Source organism: Halichoerus grypus, chromosome 1 (assembly GCF_964656455.1).
Source record: "Halichoerus grypus chromosome 1, mHalGry1.hap1.1, whole genome shotgun sequence".
Lineage (NCBI taxonomy): Eukaryota > Metazoa > Chordata > Mammalia > Carnivora > Phocidae > Halichoerus > Halichoerus grypus.
Window position 1 is genome coordinate 3708334 of NC_135712.1, and position 16240 is coordinate 3724573.

Sequence of the window (16240 nt, forward strand, 5' to 3'; positions counted from 1 at the left end):
TCATAGTCAGAAGCAGAGGTCCACGTGGGTGATATCTGAGGAAGTTCCCATTTGATGATTTCTGTTTTCTCTGTGAACTGATAGACAATATCACCCCCCAAAGTTTGCAGAATGGTAGTGAGAGGGGGTGGAGAAGGATAGCTTCAAAGAAGGATTATAATGCCAGTGAGAGCCAGGATCCATCTGAGACCCTGCATGGACAGTGGCCATAGTCGGAGGCATGTGTGAGGCGGGCTCAGCTGTGGGGCTGGGCCTGGAGACAGCAAGCAGATGGGTGCACGCTGCGTACCAGGACAGCGGGAGGAGCAGATAGAGTGGGGACCGTGGGGACCAGGCTGGGAAAGAGGGAGGGTGGAAGGGACGGGCATGATGGTGCTCACAGAGGGAAAGAGAGGGATTGAGGCAGTGGAGGGCCTTAGGATTTGAAGAACAGGTGTGGTGGGAGTAACAGAGAAGATGTTAGACGCTTAGGACATCCTGAACAGAAAGGACATTAGCATGTCTTCTTTCTGAGTAGAGGATGAGTTCCAAGTGTGGTTGTGGGAGACACGTGGCAGACATGGAGTAGGGACGGATGTTTCTAGAGATGAGGAGGAAATGAAAAGCCAAGTGGCTATGAATTTGGATGAACTGTTCACTGGAATGCAGAAGCCATGTGGGATGTTGCTAGGTCGTGGCGTGACAAGGGACGCTGAACTCAGTGCTAAATCCTTAACAAAATTGGGCGCCTGGGTGGCTCAGTTGGTTAAGCGACTGCCTTCGGCTCAGGTCATGATCCTGGAGTCCCTGGATCGAGTCCCGCATCGGGCTCCCTGCTCGGCAGGGAGCCTGCTTCTCCCTCTGACCCTCCCCCCCTCTCATGTGCTCTCTCTCTCATTCTGTCTCAAATAAATAAAAAAAAAAAAAAAATCTTTAAATCCTTAACAAAATTGACAGGCTGAAGGTCAGGAGATGACAGGAGGGCAGGGGCATCGGGAGCCTGCATCCCGAGGAGCATGGTTTTGCATGCACGGGGAGACACGGGCACAAGGCCAGCATGCAGCCCCCCGGCCTGAGCCCCTGTGATGGGCACGCGGCCGCCCAGCACGGTCTCGGAGGGTGTGTTGTGCACAGCTCCGCACTCAGGTAGGGCGCCGCTGATATGGGAGATGTTGCATCTATGATCATGATTTGCCCACAGCTCCAAATAACTTGTCTTGAAGCAAGTGAGCCTTTTTCTAACTCGTACAGAAGCACCGTGTGGACAGTTGGTGCCCTGGGTGGGGCCCGAGCACCTCTCCTGGGATGAGCACAAGGGAAGCGTGTCCGGGAAGGGAAGCGTGTCTTCTGGGAAGGCACAGGCTTCTGCTGGTGCCGGGGGTGAGGGGGAGAGACCAGGGGCTCGGCATGGATGAGGGGGTTCTGCAGGACTCCTGGAAGGGCCAGGATGGGGGCAGTGGGAGGAAGTGGGTAGCAGGTCAGGGAGAGGAAGCAGAGTGGGGAGACAATGGTCACTCGGGACCCTTATGTCTTGCTGGTGACCAAGGATGGCGGAGACATGGGATGGGGAAAGTTGACTTTCCAAGATTTCAAGGAATGTGGTGGCTGCCCAGGGGGTCAGGGACCTGGACTGGAGGGGCTGGAGTGGGTCAGGCAGAAGCTTTCTGGACCCCGAGAACGCTGGGTTTTGGATTCTGTGCATCTCTGGGTCCCTGGCTGCTCAACCCACGATTTACAGATGGGGCCCCTCCTGCAAGGGATCAGGCGGTGGGGGCTCACGGCCTCCTCTCTGCCCCAAATCTTCCCTCTTTGTCCCTTGGGGTGCCTCCCTGTCCCTCCTCTCCCCTCTCCCCCATCCCATCCATGGACTCTGCCCTGGAGCATTGCACCCCTGCGCATGGGCAGGCTTACGTCTTTAGGAAACACACAGGGCTCCCATGGAAGAAAAACAGAGGCATTTCAGGGGTTGCTGAAACAAGCATGTGATTTTTACACACCAGCCTCATGCCCACAGGGAGCAGCCCCTCCCCAAGATGGAGCCAAGGAGACCCAGAAGACTAGGGGCTGGCAGAGGCATCTGCGACGACCTTGAGGTGGGGTCTTCTCTATGCCTCTGCCGGCCTGGTCGTTTTCCCCAGTAACCTTGGGTCTAATATTAAAAAAAAAAAAAATCATGTGATAACCACGTACTTTATCAGGAGACATACCAGGCTTATCCCTTCCTGGGTGTGACCCTGGGTGTGCCCAGTGCCAGACGTGCATGTGGCCGCTTTTCCACGTTGGCATCCTGGTGCGACCTGGCTCCTGGCCCCGGGGCGGCATGGGAGCTCCTGCCGGAAGCCTGGCCTGCAGGCGCGGCCACTCGGTCTCCTGCCCAGCGGCCTATCTCAGCTCCTTTTCCCAACAAAGGACCCGAGGGGTTGGTGCCACAGGGGACAGAGAAAAGTTATTTGAGTTTGCTGAGCAAACAGAGGACATTATAAAACAGCTCATGGCAGTGGGCGGTGCGCATTCTGCAGGCGGCCCCAGCGTGTGGCGTGGACATGGGATCTCGAAGCGTCCAGCTCCTGGCCGTGCTCCTCGTCCTGGGGGACAAGTGGCTGTGTTCCCTGGTGGCGGCCCAGAAACCTTGTAAGTGACCACCCGTATGTCACCCCGTGCAGCTCGGCGTCCTTGACTGGGCAACAGAGCATTCAGGCCCGCGAGCCGGGAGAAACCCCAAATGCAATGGGCGTATGCAAGTCCCTTGCCCTTGGTGGGTCTCTGTTCTTGTTTGTCTTCCTCAAAGCCACAGGGTGGTATGATGGGCTCACTGGAGAGCAGAAGTAGCTAAAAAGGCATCCTGAGCTCCATGATGTGGGCTGATTGCATTTGTGCATCCTTTTCTGCCATTCGGGAGGAACACCCAGGGGTGTGTGAGACCTCCAGGAAAGGCCTCCTTCCATGACCACAGGTGCTGGGGGGCCGGCTGGGGAGAGGGGCTGGGGCAGGTGGCCCCCAGGGCATCTGGAGCCCACCTTGGTCACCTTTCCTCTTGACTTTTCCCGAGGTCCACCATCTGCCATATTTCCTGAAGTCTTTTCCTTCCTTTTTTTTTTTTTTTAAACTAATAATTTCTGCAAAGCCCTGTTTGTTCCTCAAGACGTTGCATAGTTGAAATCTGGGCGAGATCAGACTTTGCGGTTTCCCTGTGTGGCCGCTGGACCCGGGGAAGGGTCCGAAAGTGCCCCCGAGAGCAGGCGGGGTCCCATGGGGGGACAGGTTGACCAAGGCTCTCTCCCCAGCCCCCTGCCAGTGCTCACGGATCACAGTCCAGAACAGGAAGGACTGTGGCTTCCCGGGCATCACCCCTGAGAAGTGCTTCAGCATCGGATGCTGCTTTGACTCCACAGTCCCCAACGCCCCCTGGTGTTTCCACTCCCTTCCAAAGCAAGGTAACTGGCCAAGGAACTGGCCCTCTTCCCGTCCCCACCCCAGCCAGCCAGAAGGGAAGAGACAGCGGCCCCTGGCCCGCTGTCCCCACCTGGAGCCCCAAGGGTCAGCCACTCGCCCCTCCCACAGACATCTGTGAGAAGCCATCACAGTTTCTTGTACGATTAGAAGGAAAAACAGCTCCCAGGCCTCTCTTAGCTGTAAAGCTGCGACTTCTGAAGGAGCTTTTAAGGGATATGAAGGCAGTTAATAGGACATTCTCCACATAACTGCTCACAGGCCTCAAATGGTAAGAGATTCAGTTAAGACTTCCAGGATATTCTTCTGAGGATGAGGTTTACGGCAGCTCACACTCGCAAAATAGAAGGTGATTATTCGTGCCAAGGCATGCACAGAAGAAAGTTGCGTGTGCAGAGCATGCCGTGGGGGTGGAGCCTGGCACCCACGGCCCCCCGGCCACAGCCGTTGCAGGTTCCCTGGGCTCCAAAGGGGACAAGACACATGGCTGGCTTTTAGGCAGGGCCCTTTCTCTGGTGGAAGCATTGCTGGCTTTCAGGACTTCAGCAAAATGCTTCACCTGCTTAAAGGGTGCTCACCGCCCGTTCTCATCAGAGTACGGTGGTCACCCATTTTACAGATGGAAATATCAGGTCCAGAGAGGCGAACTGAGTTTCCCAAGGCCCCAGGACGTCGTGCAGATCCCTGGGTGGTGAGGCGCTGACGCCAACCCTTAGACGGTCCTTGGGGGATCGTGGTCCAGCAGCCCCTCCTAACACAGGGAGGCTGAACCCAGCCGCATCCCCGTGGGAGGACGGGCAGAGACGTTGCCGGTTGCTGAGCTGCCCTCACTGAGTCTCCGTGTTGCTCCTTTCCAGAGTCGGAGCAGTGTGTCATGGAAGTGTCCGCCCGTAGGAACTGCGGGTACCCGGGCATCAGCCCTCAGGAGTGTGCGTCCCGCAAGTGTTGCTTTTCCGACACTATCGTCAACGTGCCCTGGTGTTTCTTCCCAATATCTGTGGAAGGTAACGTCCTGCGGGACGGGGGCTGGGAGCCGAGGCGGGCCCCAAGCCGGCCCCAGGCCTGGCCCCCATCGGGGCCGGGCCCCCGAGCCCAGTGGGGACCATCTCCGGAAAAGGCGGCTCTGAGGGTGGCTTGTGCGATGGCTGCGGAGAGCGGGTCACCTCAGCCCTGCCCCTGGATCCCCGCCCAGCTGGTGGCGCCGCCCAGCTGACTGTCCTGCAGCCACGGGTTGGCAGGGCCACTAACTGCCATGCGCTGTGCCGGGTGCCGGGCGGACGTGGGCCTTCTCCTGTGGGCCTCGCTCTTCCCTCACCCGTGAGCACGAGGGACAAGTTCTGCCCATGGCGGCCTGCTCAGGGCCACCCCAGCAGGGTCCGGTTCCCCCCCCCTTAGCTACAGTGCGTCTCCGACCCTGAGTTATCAACACCAAGGACAGGTCCGGCGCGTCCCCCAAAATGGGCAGCGTGCCCATGCTGGACGCTTTCCTTTCCCCGTTTCAGAACATCAGGGTGAGCCAAAGAGCGCAGCAGAGACCTAAGGGTCTCTCTGGACAATTGCCAGTTAGTGGGGGAGAATGGACCCCCGAGAAGTGTCCTCCTGCCCCCGCCCCGGGAGGGAGCTCCTTGGACAGGAAGTCCGGTCACGGGCCTGTTGACAGGAGCCCCCAAGGCCGTGGGCTCCCTCGGCCCCCAGACACTGTCCCCACCCATTGGCATTTCACACTTCCAGATTGCCATTATTAAGAGGAGTCCCTTCCGAGAACCCACCAGGCTCTCTGGGTGTTTGGAGATGAAGAAGACTCACCATCGCATCTCATGTCTCCAGAGTTCCTGGCTTTCCTTCATCTGCTTTTTATCCTTTTCACTGGTTCAACATACGTTTCTTCAAATAAAGAAAACCCTTAAGGTCTGCTAAATTTCCTTTTGGCTTCATTAACACAGAAGTGGAGCGACAGAGGGAGAGAGGGAGTGTGCGTGTATACAGGTGTGGGGGGTGAGTGTGGGGGGGGGACAACTCATCCAGCCGGTGCAAACCACCCCAGAGGCAAGGGGAATTCACGATCCACGATCGCTCCCATTCCCAATCATTTGTATAGAACTCAAATGACTTTAGCCCTGAAAACCTCTTGCAGTAACGTCTGATTTCAGATTGCAATTACAAAATTGCCTCGCCTTTACCAAATGCATCCCAGACTATGGCTTTTGCAGGAGTGCGGGGCACCACCATCCGTCCTCGCAGGGGTGGGGCGGGGTGGGCTGGCTCCGACGCTTCCCATCCTCCACCCCCGAGCAGCTGTGGCGACGTGCCGAAGTCTGGGTCCAAAGAGGAGGTCGACAACTGCCACTGAGGCGAAGCCAGCCTATGGGAGGGTTTTGGCACAAAACCTAGCGTGTGTCTCGGTGGAAGGGTCCTGGCATTCTTCGGTCGGGGGTGGGCATGCAGGGGGAGGACACGGGCAGATCTTTCTGTGGCTTGTCCTTCCTTCCCGATGCCACCTCCAGCCTGAGCCCGCTGCACAGCACTTCTGTCCTGACACCCTGGACGGAGAGTTTGGGGTTCTGCCCCCAGCACTGGCGTCGTGGCCGTCCTGCACCCTGGGTTCAGTGCAAGCTCCTGGATTCATGCCCTCCTTGGGCATTTTCTGGTCCTTGGCCCCCATCCTCAGGCTGCGGGCCCCTCGGCACGCATCTCTGGGTGCGGGGACAGGGCGTGCTTCCTCAGAGTCCTCTCCTCATGCCCCCTCCCCAGTCCTGCTTCCCTGGGCGGGGGTCTCCCCAGTGCAGCGCACCCTGGGTTCTGAGCCGATCTTGATAACTGAGGGCGGCTTCTGGAAGAACTGCACTGGCCGTCGCCACGGGCCCGGGGGACTTGGCAGATCTACTCCGTGTCAGGTACTCTGACTCTTGCAGGTTGCAGGTCACTCTGTGGCACCCCACCATGCTTGAGATAGTGCTGCCCCCCACCTCCTCCTTGAGGTGGGCCACCCTAGGGTCCTCGTTGCCCTGGAACAACAGCTGGTGACATTCAAACTCACCCCGTCAGAAAAGCCAACCTTCCTCTTTCTCCTCCTGCGATGAGGTAATTCCCTGGTCCCCTCTGTGGTGTCTGCTCCAGTGGGACCCCACTGGTGGGGGAGCGGGGAGGCTGGTGCACAGGGTCTGGCAGTGGTCGCCCCCAACTGGAGCAGAGGCAGGGGAAGTCCAGTTCTGCCCCTCAATTCCACTGTCGCGGTCTCCCGGCTCCCCAGGGTCATGCAGTCCTTGCCTGGCCGGCTCAGGTAGACAGATGCTCTGAGAAGCCTTTTGGCCGAGGGAAAAATAGGACATGTCACAGTGCACCTGTGGGCTGATATCGCTGGTGTGTGACCTCGGGGAGGTTCTCCTATCTCTCAGATTTTCAGCCTTTCTGTTTGTAAAATACGGGTACTAATTCCATCCCTAGCCATGTTGCAGTGGGAACTGAAACGAATCTTCGTGAGCTGCCTGGTGCACAGGGGGCTCCTTCCGGAGAGTCTGGACAGAGCTGACTCTGCTCTCTTGTCCTGACAGGACCAGGCGGGGACGTGTTGAAAAGCCCTTTCTGTGTGCAGAGCAGCATGGCTGTGTCCAGAATGTGGGTAGAGCCTAAGAACACATACCTACTCCTTATATTCACGACACATTCGCCATATACTGAATACGCGACAGGGGGTTCTCTATTCAAGGTAGTTGTGTTCCATAAAGTCACTGACACTGAATTAGGAACCTCTGAGCCATGGAGACTGGGGGACACACAGGGTCAGGTTCCTGAGCGCCTCCTGACCAAGTTCATCAAGGATCAATACGTGACCTTGCTGGATGTGTGTTTCTGCTTAAAGACCATTTATTTCATATACATGTTGGTGCAGGAACACTAGACTCACAACAGCCAGCACTGTAGGCCCTGGCTGGACGTACACGTGTGCACAGCATGTCACAGCCGCGCGCCCCAGGCCACCCGACAGCGCCTCCCCACTGTGCGTGGGAACCATCTAAACAGCAAAACCAACAAAAAGCACAAGAATGCATAAAACGAGGTCCAAACAGGCCATGAGAAGACATCTGCCTTCACTCTGAGAGCTGAAACAAGAAGGCAGAGCGTCACCTTGTTGGACTCCGGCTGGCAAAGTTCATGCTATAAATAAATTTTAGCGAGTAGGTGGATTTGCAAATAGGGATCCGTGGATAATGAGGACCGGTGTGTACTCATCATAGGTATTACGTGTTCCCTCCATGTGTTTTGGAGAGGTGGTACATACACATTGTACCCCTAAGCTGCTGCTGTGGGGTCCAGGGGCCCAGCCCCTCTGTTGACACCCCTCCCTGCCCCCTTTGCCTAAAGAAAGAGAGGAAAAGACCGAAGCACAGTCTGAACCTCCGTGGGGCCCCTGGAATCAGAGTGCTGCAAAAGAGTGTATGTATTCCATCTCCAAAATAGAGATACTGCACTTCTGTTCTAGATGATCTCTACATTGAGCTCACTTCCCAGCTGTGTGACCTTGAGAGCTATACTTAGACATTCTGTGCCTAATTTTACTCATGTGCGAAGTGGGGGTTAAAATTAACAGGATCATTTTTTAGAGGCTTGTTGGGAGGCTCTGATGAGTTAATTTATGAGACGTACCAACAACGGTGTCAGGCGCGTAGCAAGTGTTTAGTGAGAAGCAGCCAGGCCAGGCTCCCCCACCCGGGGAGGCGGAAGTGTCCCCGCTGTCTCCGGACACAGTTCTCACACCCTCCAGGATCCTACCTGCTGATGCGGGAAGGCCAGTCCCTGCCAAGTCCCCTCCCCAGGGCTCCTCCATGGCTCTGGCCATGCTGTGGTCCCAGTGGGCAGTGGTCCCGTCCTAGGTTGGCACGATGCTGCTGCCAGCTCCTCGGGAAGGGCCTGGCCAGAGGTGTTCCAGTGAAATGGGAATTTGTCAGCCCATTGTCCCCCCCTTTTCACAAACCCCTTGCCCAAGGCTTGTCTGCATCTGTGTCGACAGTGGTGGGGGATTTCCAGGGCATTCCTGGGAGTTGTCTGAGCTTCCCTGAACCCAGATGGATTGGGGACAGAGGAGTCTCCTTGGTCCACGGCACCCGAAAGAGCCTGATCTCTGCTCCAGCCCAGCCAGGCTCCCCTGGCCGCTCCGACACGGATGTGCCAATACCATGGCTCCAGGCCTGGATGACCAGCTTTCCGCAAGGCCCCGAGGGTGGCAGACTCCATACGATTTCCTGTCCTCCGAAGAGAGCACGGAACTTCGTAAGTGCTCGACCTTCATTTAGCACAGTCAGAAATGTGGCTTTGAGGAAAGAAGGACCACCGTTCTGTTTGTCCTTGGGACAGGTGGCTAATGAACGTAAAGAGCTTCCAGCCAAGGATGCTCACACGTCAGTCCTCCAGTGCCCTCTGCTGGCCACCCTGGGAGCGGACTTCCCCAGCCTTCACCTACCGGGCACTGTGGGTCTCCCGGGGCAGCAAAGGTGTGCTGACTACACTTAGCCTCCCAATGTCAAGAGAGTCATCTCAATAACTCTTGTAAATTGCTAAACTTATAAGTCAGATTGGGCCAGATTTATTGATGTGGGTTTGCAAAGCAGAGGGAGGGAGAGAGGGAAGAAGGAAGGGGGAGGGGGCAGGGAGAGGGAGGGGGAGGACAGAGATCCAGTCTCTTCTTATATTGACACTAATCTTATTGAGTAAGGAAAGGGTTAAGGTCTAGGCAGGGAGAGGAGGGGGCCCCTGGCTGGGTTCTGAGACTATTCCTGGCAGGCAGAAGCTAAGCCAGAGTGAACAAGAGATAAGGAGGCAGACCACCTGGTCTCCATGGCCGCGAGTATTTTTCTTTGGCGGCTACAGTGTATCATAGAAAATGACTAAACCCCAAAGAATTAAGTCATGAAGGGGGTCATCAAGAGTCCATGCTCAAACCAAGACGGCACAAGAAACTCAAGGCCACAAGCTTCCCGGTCAGTTCTCCATAAAAGACTACCAGTAGAAGTCCTCCGTGGCAACGCATTCGGGACCCTTCTCACTCTAGAGAGCTTCTTTTCTTTCCTTTCTGCTCTCACCTTCACTTAATAAACTTTCACTTCACTTCACCCTTTTGTGTCCTGGAGATTCATTCTTCAACTCCGTGAAACAAGAACCCCGTGATCCTACCACACTATCAGATCAGGGCCCTACAGTTATGACCTCATTTAAGCTTAATTATATCTGTAAAGCACCCCCCCACCTCCTCACCCCCTGTCTCCAAATACCATCAACCTGAAGGTCATGGTTCCAACATACGGACTTGGGGTGAGGAACAACTCAGTCACAGCATCATTAATCAGCTCAGTGTCTTTACACTAGTAACACTGATAATGGTAACACTTACACGTTAAAGGGTTTTTTTTTTTTAATTAGCTCTATTGAGGTATGATTCAATATAATAAAATTTGCCTGTTTTAAGTGAATTGGTTCGTTGAGTTTTGAAAAACGTACACAGTCATGGAGACGCTACCGCAAGGAAGATGCCAAATTCTCTCCGCCCTTTCAAGGTCAATACCCTCCTCCCACCTCCAGCCCCAAGAGACCAATGATCCACCTTCTTTCGCTACAGTTTTGACTCTTCTGGAATCTCACACACATATTCCAGCAGCGTGTGCTCCTGGGCCTGTCTTCTTTCACTCGGACAGGACTTAAAGCCTGATGTGCATGTGTCCCTAAGATCTACCTTACTGATTACTTTGCTGGAGTCTCTATTTCCTTACTTAGTTTTCTGTTCACATGATTTGTCTTATGCCCAGCATGGTGTCCCCAACGTTCATCAGTTGTGTTTTTATCCATTTCTGCCTGCATGACCCATTCTTTCTGGTTTGTAAAGCAGAATACATTTGCCTAGCCTTTTATGGGTACAAACATTTATAACTGTTACATCCTCATTGTGACTTGTGGCTTATAAAGTGTCCTTCTTAGTCAGGTGTGAGTGCTTTGGCCTGAGTTCTATTTTGTGGGATCATCGAGATGGCATCCCCTACTCACTCTGTGTCCTGCTAGATAAATCCCTTTTGATCATTAGTGTTTTAAAGTTCTATATTTTTAGCAATCTACTGATAAATTCCAATTATAATTTTTAATCATGACGACTATTGGTTAAAAGCAGAAAGCAAATGGAATCCTGATCAGGAAATACAGGAAGCGAATGAAGAGAATCATAATACAAGTAATTACAGTGAAAATCCATCTTTGGATCTTCAGCAGATAAGTTATCTGTTGGATTGACTTAAAAATCTTGTTGAGAGCATCCACATTTCTCCAGAAAGTAAAAACAATGTTAAAAAGAAAAAAAAATGACCAGAATATTAACTACTGTGTTCTTAATGAAACACTTATCAGAAATAAAATATTTGTGTATCAATTCACTTTACCCTATACCCTACAAAGTTACTACCCATTATTTTTTGTAATTCCTACGAAAGGGCTTGAGGCTTTTTATTCTGTGAGAGGTGTCAACAGACGGGAGGGTTGGGCAGCATTGCTTAATGTCTGCTTTTATCCTGCCTACCACTCTTGATCTTCATAATAACACATGAGTTCTTTATTAGCTCTAGAATCTGAACTTTTCTGCTTTGTGGCTACAGTGTTCTGCAAAATGTAACTTGGTGCACTGAGTGTATTGAATTATGATCCAAATGATCCTCATCATGGCAAATGAAACCACGCGGGGTTCCTGTCTGCCTGCTCTCAGTTAGTTTTACGGGTCCATGTAAGTGTGATGATGAGCAAATGCTCAGCCTCCGATTTCCATTCATTCAGTAGCCACTGGGCGCTTGCCTGGAATGAAGCAGTTTGCCGGATAACTAACTTCTGGCCTCAGGGTGGAGCTCTGTGTTACAGGATTCCTCACCCACGAGCCTCAGGCCAGGGTCGACCTGTCTTATTCCCTTCACTGATCCATCCTGTGGCCACAGACACCTGAGAGCAGGGACTTCCGTCCTCCCGTAGGTAGGTGCTGAGCAGCAAGCAGCTTCCAGCTCAGGAGAAGAGCCAGAAAGTCAGCTGAAGCCAGGGATCTGCTCCAGGACCGGTCAGCAGCTCTGGGCATCAAACTCAGGAGTCTGGTTAGCAAGTTAGACCAAGTCCCGTGGAATTGAGTCACGAGGGACCAAGGATGGCTATCGTTTGCACCCCCAGATCATTGCAGTCATAATAAAGCAGTCACCTCATGGGTCTCTGTCATGTAGGCAACAGCCCCCGCTGTTGGTAAGTGGATGGCATCTTACCTGTTAGGTTGCTCTGTGCGTCACTTCTTGACTCACACGCCTTGGAAGGTGTCGTGGTTATCCATCAGGAAACCGTGGTTCAGGCATCCAGGGACACCCGCGGAAGCTTGACTCCCAGTCTGTCTCTAGACCGCCAGGGCCATGGTTTCTCAACCTTCCCACCTCACATAAAAGATGGTGAAAGGCCCAGGCCATGACACTCTGCTAGGTTCTTGCCATCTGGAAGCCAAGCACCATGGACCCTTCTGCCCCCTGGCCACCCAGGGTGTCTTCCACCACATATGCTCCGAGTCTGGGGATGTCTCACTCTGCCCTGATGCCCTGGAGAGAGGCGCCTTCTTGCTGCATCTTCTTCACGTTTAGGCAACACATCCCCCATTGACTCGATGACCTCCCTGCCACGTGGCAGAGCCCAGTGCAGTCTCCCGTCCCTTCAACACCGCCTCCATTAGAAGAGTGAGGCGCTAACGCTGATACCCCACGCCCACATGTCTTTCCTCCCACAGCCCGCGTGTGTGTTTGTGACCTCACTTTTGAAATTAACATATTCGCCTGCCGGATCCTTCTCCATGTGCAGAGCCACTGGAGGGCAGTCGCCGCAGCTCTAGGGAGGCGCCCGGATCCCACAATGTGGCCTTTGACTTTGACTTATCAGTGTTGACCACATCATCTTCTTCCTTTATAACCACCCACAGTACCTGGGCTGAAGCCTATGCACACAAAGGATGTTTGGTAAATATTGACCGATTGTCCTTTGTTCAACAACTTTTCCACCTATAGGAGCTCAACAAATATTAATGCTTTGGTAAAACCCTTCAAGTCGTTCAAAACAAGATATCGTAGAGTGCTATGTATGTATGAATAATCTCCTAATGAACCACAGTATTAACTTCTTGCCATTCGATATGCAAAACAGGGCTATTATGAGTCTCGAGACCCGGTGGGCACCTTTATAACTAAGAACTACGGGGAGGCATTGGCCACTGAGGCTGGCTCTTGCCTGTGATGTTGCCATTCTTTGTGATCTCACACTTTGCTTTCAGTTCCCCGATGGATTACATACTCAGTGCGGTGCGTACATGACAGCAGGGCAAAAACATTCTTTGAAACGTTGATGTGATGGCGAGTAACGGAAGAGCCAACGTGTGATATATACTGGTTTCAAAGCCAATAAAAGTCCATGTGGCACCTTCAACACAAACCAGCCAGAATCCCTGTGAGGAGCAGCCCTGCAGAGGGAGCTGGCTGTGAGGAATTTCTCCCCCCGCTCCGAGGAATCTCCCTCGCCCGCATAGACAGGTGCAAGGAAGCATGTGGAGAATCTGGCCCAGGTCATTCTCACTGCACATTCTCATTGATGGTTCAATATGTTTTTTGCTTTTGGCAAACAATGCATTTCTTAAGGGTGGGCTCTGCTTTCAATTTCTTTTGAATTCCCTAAAAACGAGCGCAGCTGAGCTAAAACTTGGGATGTGGTGGAAAGAATCAGGTATGATATAAGGTTGCCTTTTATGAGACGTGAGATACTTTCAATTCTGATCATTCTTATGCTACCTTTTAGTGAAAAATCTAATGGGCCATTTTTTCTCCTCTGATGGATTAGTGCTCATTTCTAGAAAGTCAGAATCACAATCTGTACTTTATTCTCTCTGACGGACTTTGAGGTCAAGGCTGAGACGGTACACAGCAGGGGACATACCAATAGCATATTTGGGTTCAGAGATTAATAGTATGAACCCATGATCGCTTCCTCGGCATTCCCCTGCTGGCATACCAAGTCATGATCAAGCACGCTCTTCCTCCCCCACCCGGGACATAGTCAGGTCTTCATATCGAGCAGATTTGGCAAACCTACTAATACGGAGAGAAAGTTGAGATTGCACTGCAGAGGCCCAGGGACCTAGGAATCAAAATCAGAAAACTCGGAATGACTGGAGCCGTTATTTGCTATTAAGATGGATGCTGGATGGGATTCCAGAGTGGTCCCTCCCTCATCCTGGACCAGATAAGCCTCTTTGATATTGACCAGGCATCCCGGATAGAACATTAAAATGGCTCCTCCAAACCAGGACCCCAGTGTTCAGATCCCGAGCCTCAGAGCCGGCTTCTCCCAGGCTTGGTCACTCTCAGCGCTTTCTCCCCTTGCTTCCCAAACCGCCTTATGGTATCTGGATTTTTTAAATAACAATTTTCAGCAGCCAGATTTCAAATCCTCTTTCTTAGATAAACAGTATGTAAGGTAGGGTGCTCCTCTGTGCACACACTACCCAGATTTATTCATGCTGGACTTTTGTTCTATTTGCCTTGATACCTCTCATTTTATAAAAAGAAATAAAACAAGGAAAGTACCACCTTTACCCGTTCTTTCCCCTCCCTTCCTGGAGTTAACCACCATTCTGAAGTCAGTGTATATTATTCCTATGCATACCCATAAACAGTATGTGGTGCTTTTTGTTGTTGTTTTTTAAATAATCAGAAATGGTATTATAATATACAGGCTTTTGATCTTATATTTTACACTTTAGAAATTTATTCGTATTGATAAAAATAGGTCTGATGCATTCATTTTAATGTGGAGTGCATTCCCCTATTGGTAAGCAATTATGTATATTATCCCCAGTGTCTTCCTATCAAAACAATATGCACTTGTTTCATTTACTAGGTATTGTCAGAATGCTTGCCCAAGTAGGTGCACTAATTACACTCAGCAACTTTGACGAAGAGTTCCTTTTTCTCTATACCCTTGTCGGTATTTTGTGACATGGGTACAATCCATGTGAGCGAAATGGCGTGTAAATGTTAGTTTCTTCTGTCATTCCCAACTAGGAGGGACACTGGGCCTCTTTCCATGCTTTATTGTAAATTACCTCTGTGTGTATTTTAAAAACTGTTGTTTGTCTTTTTCTCATTGGTTTGTAGAAATTCTTTATGTATCCTTGATAGTGATCCTTTATCAATTGCATGGGTTTCAAATATCTTTTCCTAGTTTGTGGCTTGGCTTTTTTATTCACCTGTCATGTCTTGCTGAATAGGTAGCCTGAATATTAATTGAGTCAAACCTATCCACTGTATCTTCAAGATATGTGTGATTTTAGAAAATCCCAAGAAATCTTTAAAACCACAAAATTATAGGACACAAAGTTAATATAAAAACGAATTGTGTTTTTACATATCAGCAGCAAACAATTGGAAGTAAAGTTATCACCCAAGAATAAAGGCAATCTTACTTCTTCTTTTGTGATCTTTATGCCTTTTTTTTCTTCTTGCCTTATTACATCTATTAGAACCACCCTTACAATGTTAAATAGAAATGAAAGTAAGAATCCTGGCCTTGGTCCCAGTCTTACAGGGAGAAGGCTCATATTTTACCATGAAGAATGGTGCTGTGGTGTTTTTTGGTAGATGCCCTTTATCAGCGGATGAATGGTCCTCTCTCTTCTTAGTTGCCTGAGAGTCTTCACCATGTGTGAGTATGACTTTTGTTAGATGCTTTTAACACGTTTATTGAAATGATCACAGTTTTTATTTTCATTTTTCCTATTAATGTGGTGAATTGCACTGATTGATTATCTGATGTTAAACCTACCTTGTTATCGTTAGATAAACCCTTGTCATCCATGATGTGTTACTCTTTATGGTATGTTGCTGGATTCAGCTTGCTAGTATTTTGTTAAGTTTCTCTGAATCTATGTTTGTGATGGTCTTTCATAATTCATAATATATTTGCCAGGTTTGGGTAGGAGATTTATGCTGGCCCCGTAAAATGATCTGGGAAACAGTCCTTCCTCATCTTCTTTCTTGGTTTGCGTGAGATAGGAGCTCTTTGACAGAATGACACAGTGAAACCATCTGAACCTGAAATTTACTTTGCAGGAAGGATTTTGATAGTAACTGCAAAATTTTCCATAGAAATCAGGCTATTTAGATTTCCTATTTATTCTTGTGTCCCTTTGGTAAATTGTGTTTTTCAGGGAATTTGTCCATTTTATCTGAGTCATCAAATTTGTTGGTATAAACATTAATTAATGTTATTCTGCATATTACCTGCTTCTCCTTTTAATGCCTGTAGGATCATAGCGATAGCCCATCTTTCGTTTCTGATATTGGCAATATGGGTTCTCTTTCATTGTTTTCTTGATGGGTCTAGTTAGAAACATATCGATTTTTTTTTATCTTTTCAAAGATCCAGCATTGTTAATTTTTTTCTTGCCCTTTTTTTTTTTTCTATTTCATTTCTGTTAGACCTTGTGATGCTATCCCCCAGGTCCTGGAAGCTTTGTCTATTTTTCCCCTTTCCCTGCTCTGTTCTTACCCACGTGAGGTGGAAACGTCGGTGAGCAAGAAGAGAGCCCTCACCAGAAGGCAACCGTGTTGGTGCCACGATCCTCGACTTCCAGCCTCCAGATCTGTGAGAAATAAAGGCTGTTTATAAGCCACCCAGTGGCCATGGGCTTCTGTTAGAGCAGCCTGAGCATGCTGAGGGCCAGACACACACACTCATATCCACACACGAGTGTCCCATCAGTACATACAACACG

At 50.9% G+C, this 16240-nt stretch overlaps 1 protein-coding gene across 1 annotated transcript; it reads left to right on the forward strand.

Annotated features, from left to right (window-relative positions):
- Positions 1 to 2522: 2522 nt before the first annotated feature.
- TFF2 (trefoil factor 2) lies at positions 2523 to 4969 on the forward strand. Its single transcript, XM_078062500.1, has 4 exons — positions 2523 to 2610; positions 3264 to 3413; positions 4287 to 4433; positions 4932 to 4969. The coding sequence occupies exons 1-4, from the start codon at positions 2523 to 2525 to the stop codon at positions 4967 to 4969; spliced, it is 423 nt and encodes a 140-aa protein (XP_077918626.1).
- Positions 4970 to 16240: the final 11271 nt, after the last annotated feature.

Excerpts from the sequence above, each read along its gene's own strand:
- TFF2 (XM_078062500.1), top strand. The coding sequence starts at position 2,523 with ATGGGATCTCGAAGCGTCCAGCTCCTGGCCGTGCTCCTCGTCCTGGGG. Across the intron at positions 2,611-3,263 it reads GGTGGCGGCCCAGAAACCTT|CCCCCTGCCAGTGCTCACGG; the intron begins GTAAGTGACCAC and ends CTCTCTCCCCAG. Across the intron at positions 3,414-4,286 it reads CCACTCCCTTCCAAAGCAAG|AGTCGGAGCAGTGTGTCATG; the intron begins GTAACTGGCCAA and ends GCTCCTTTCCAG.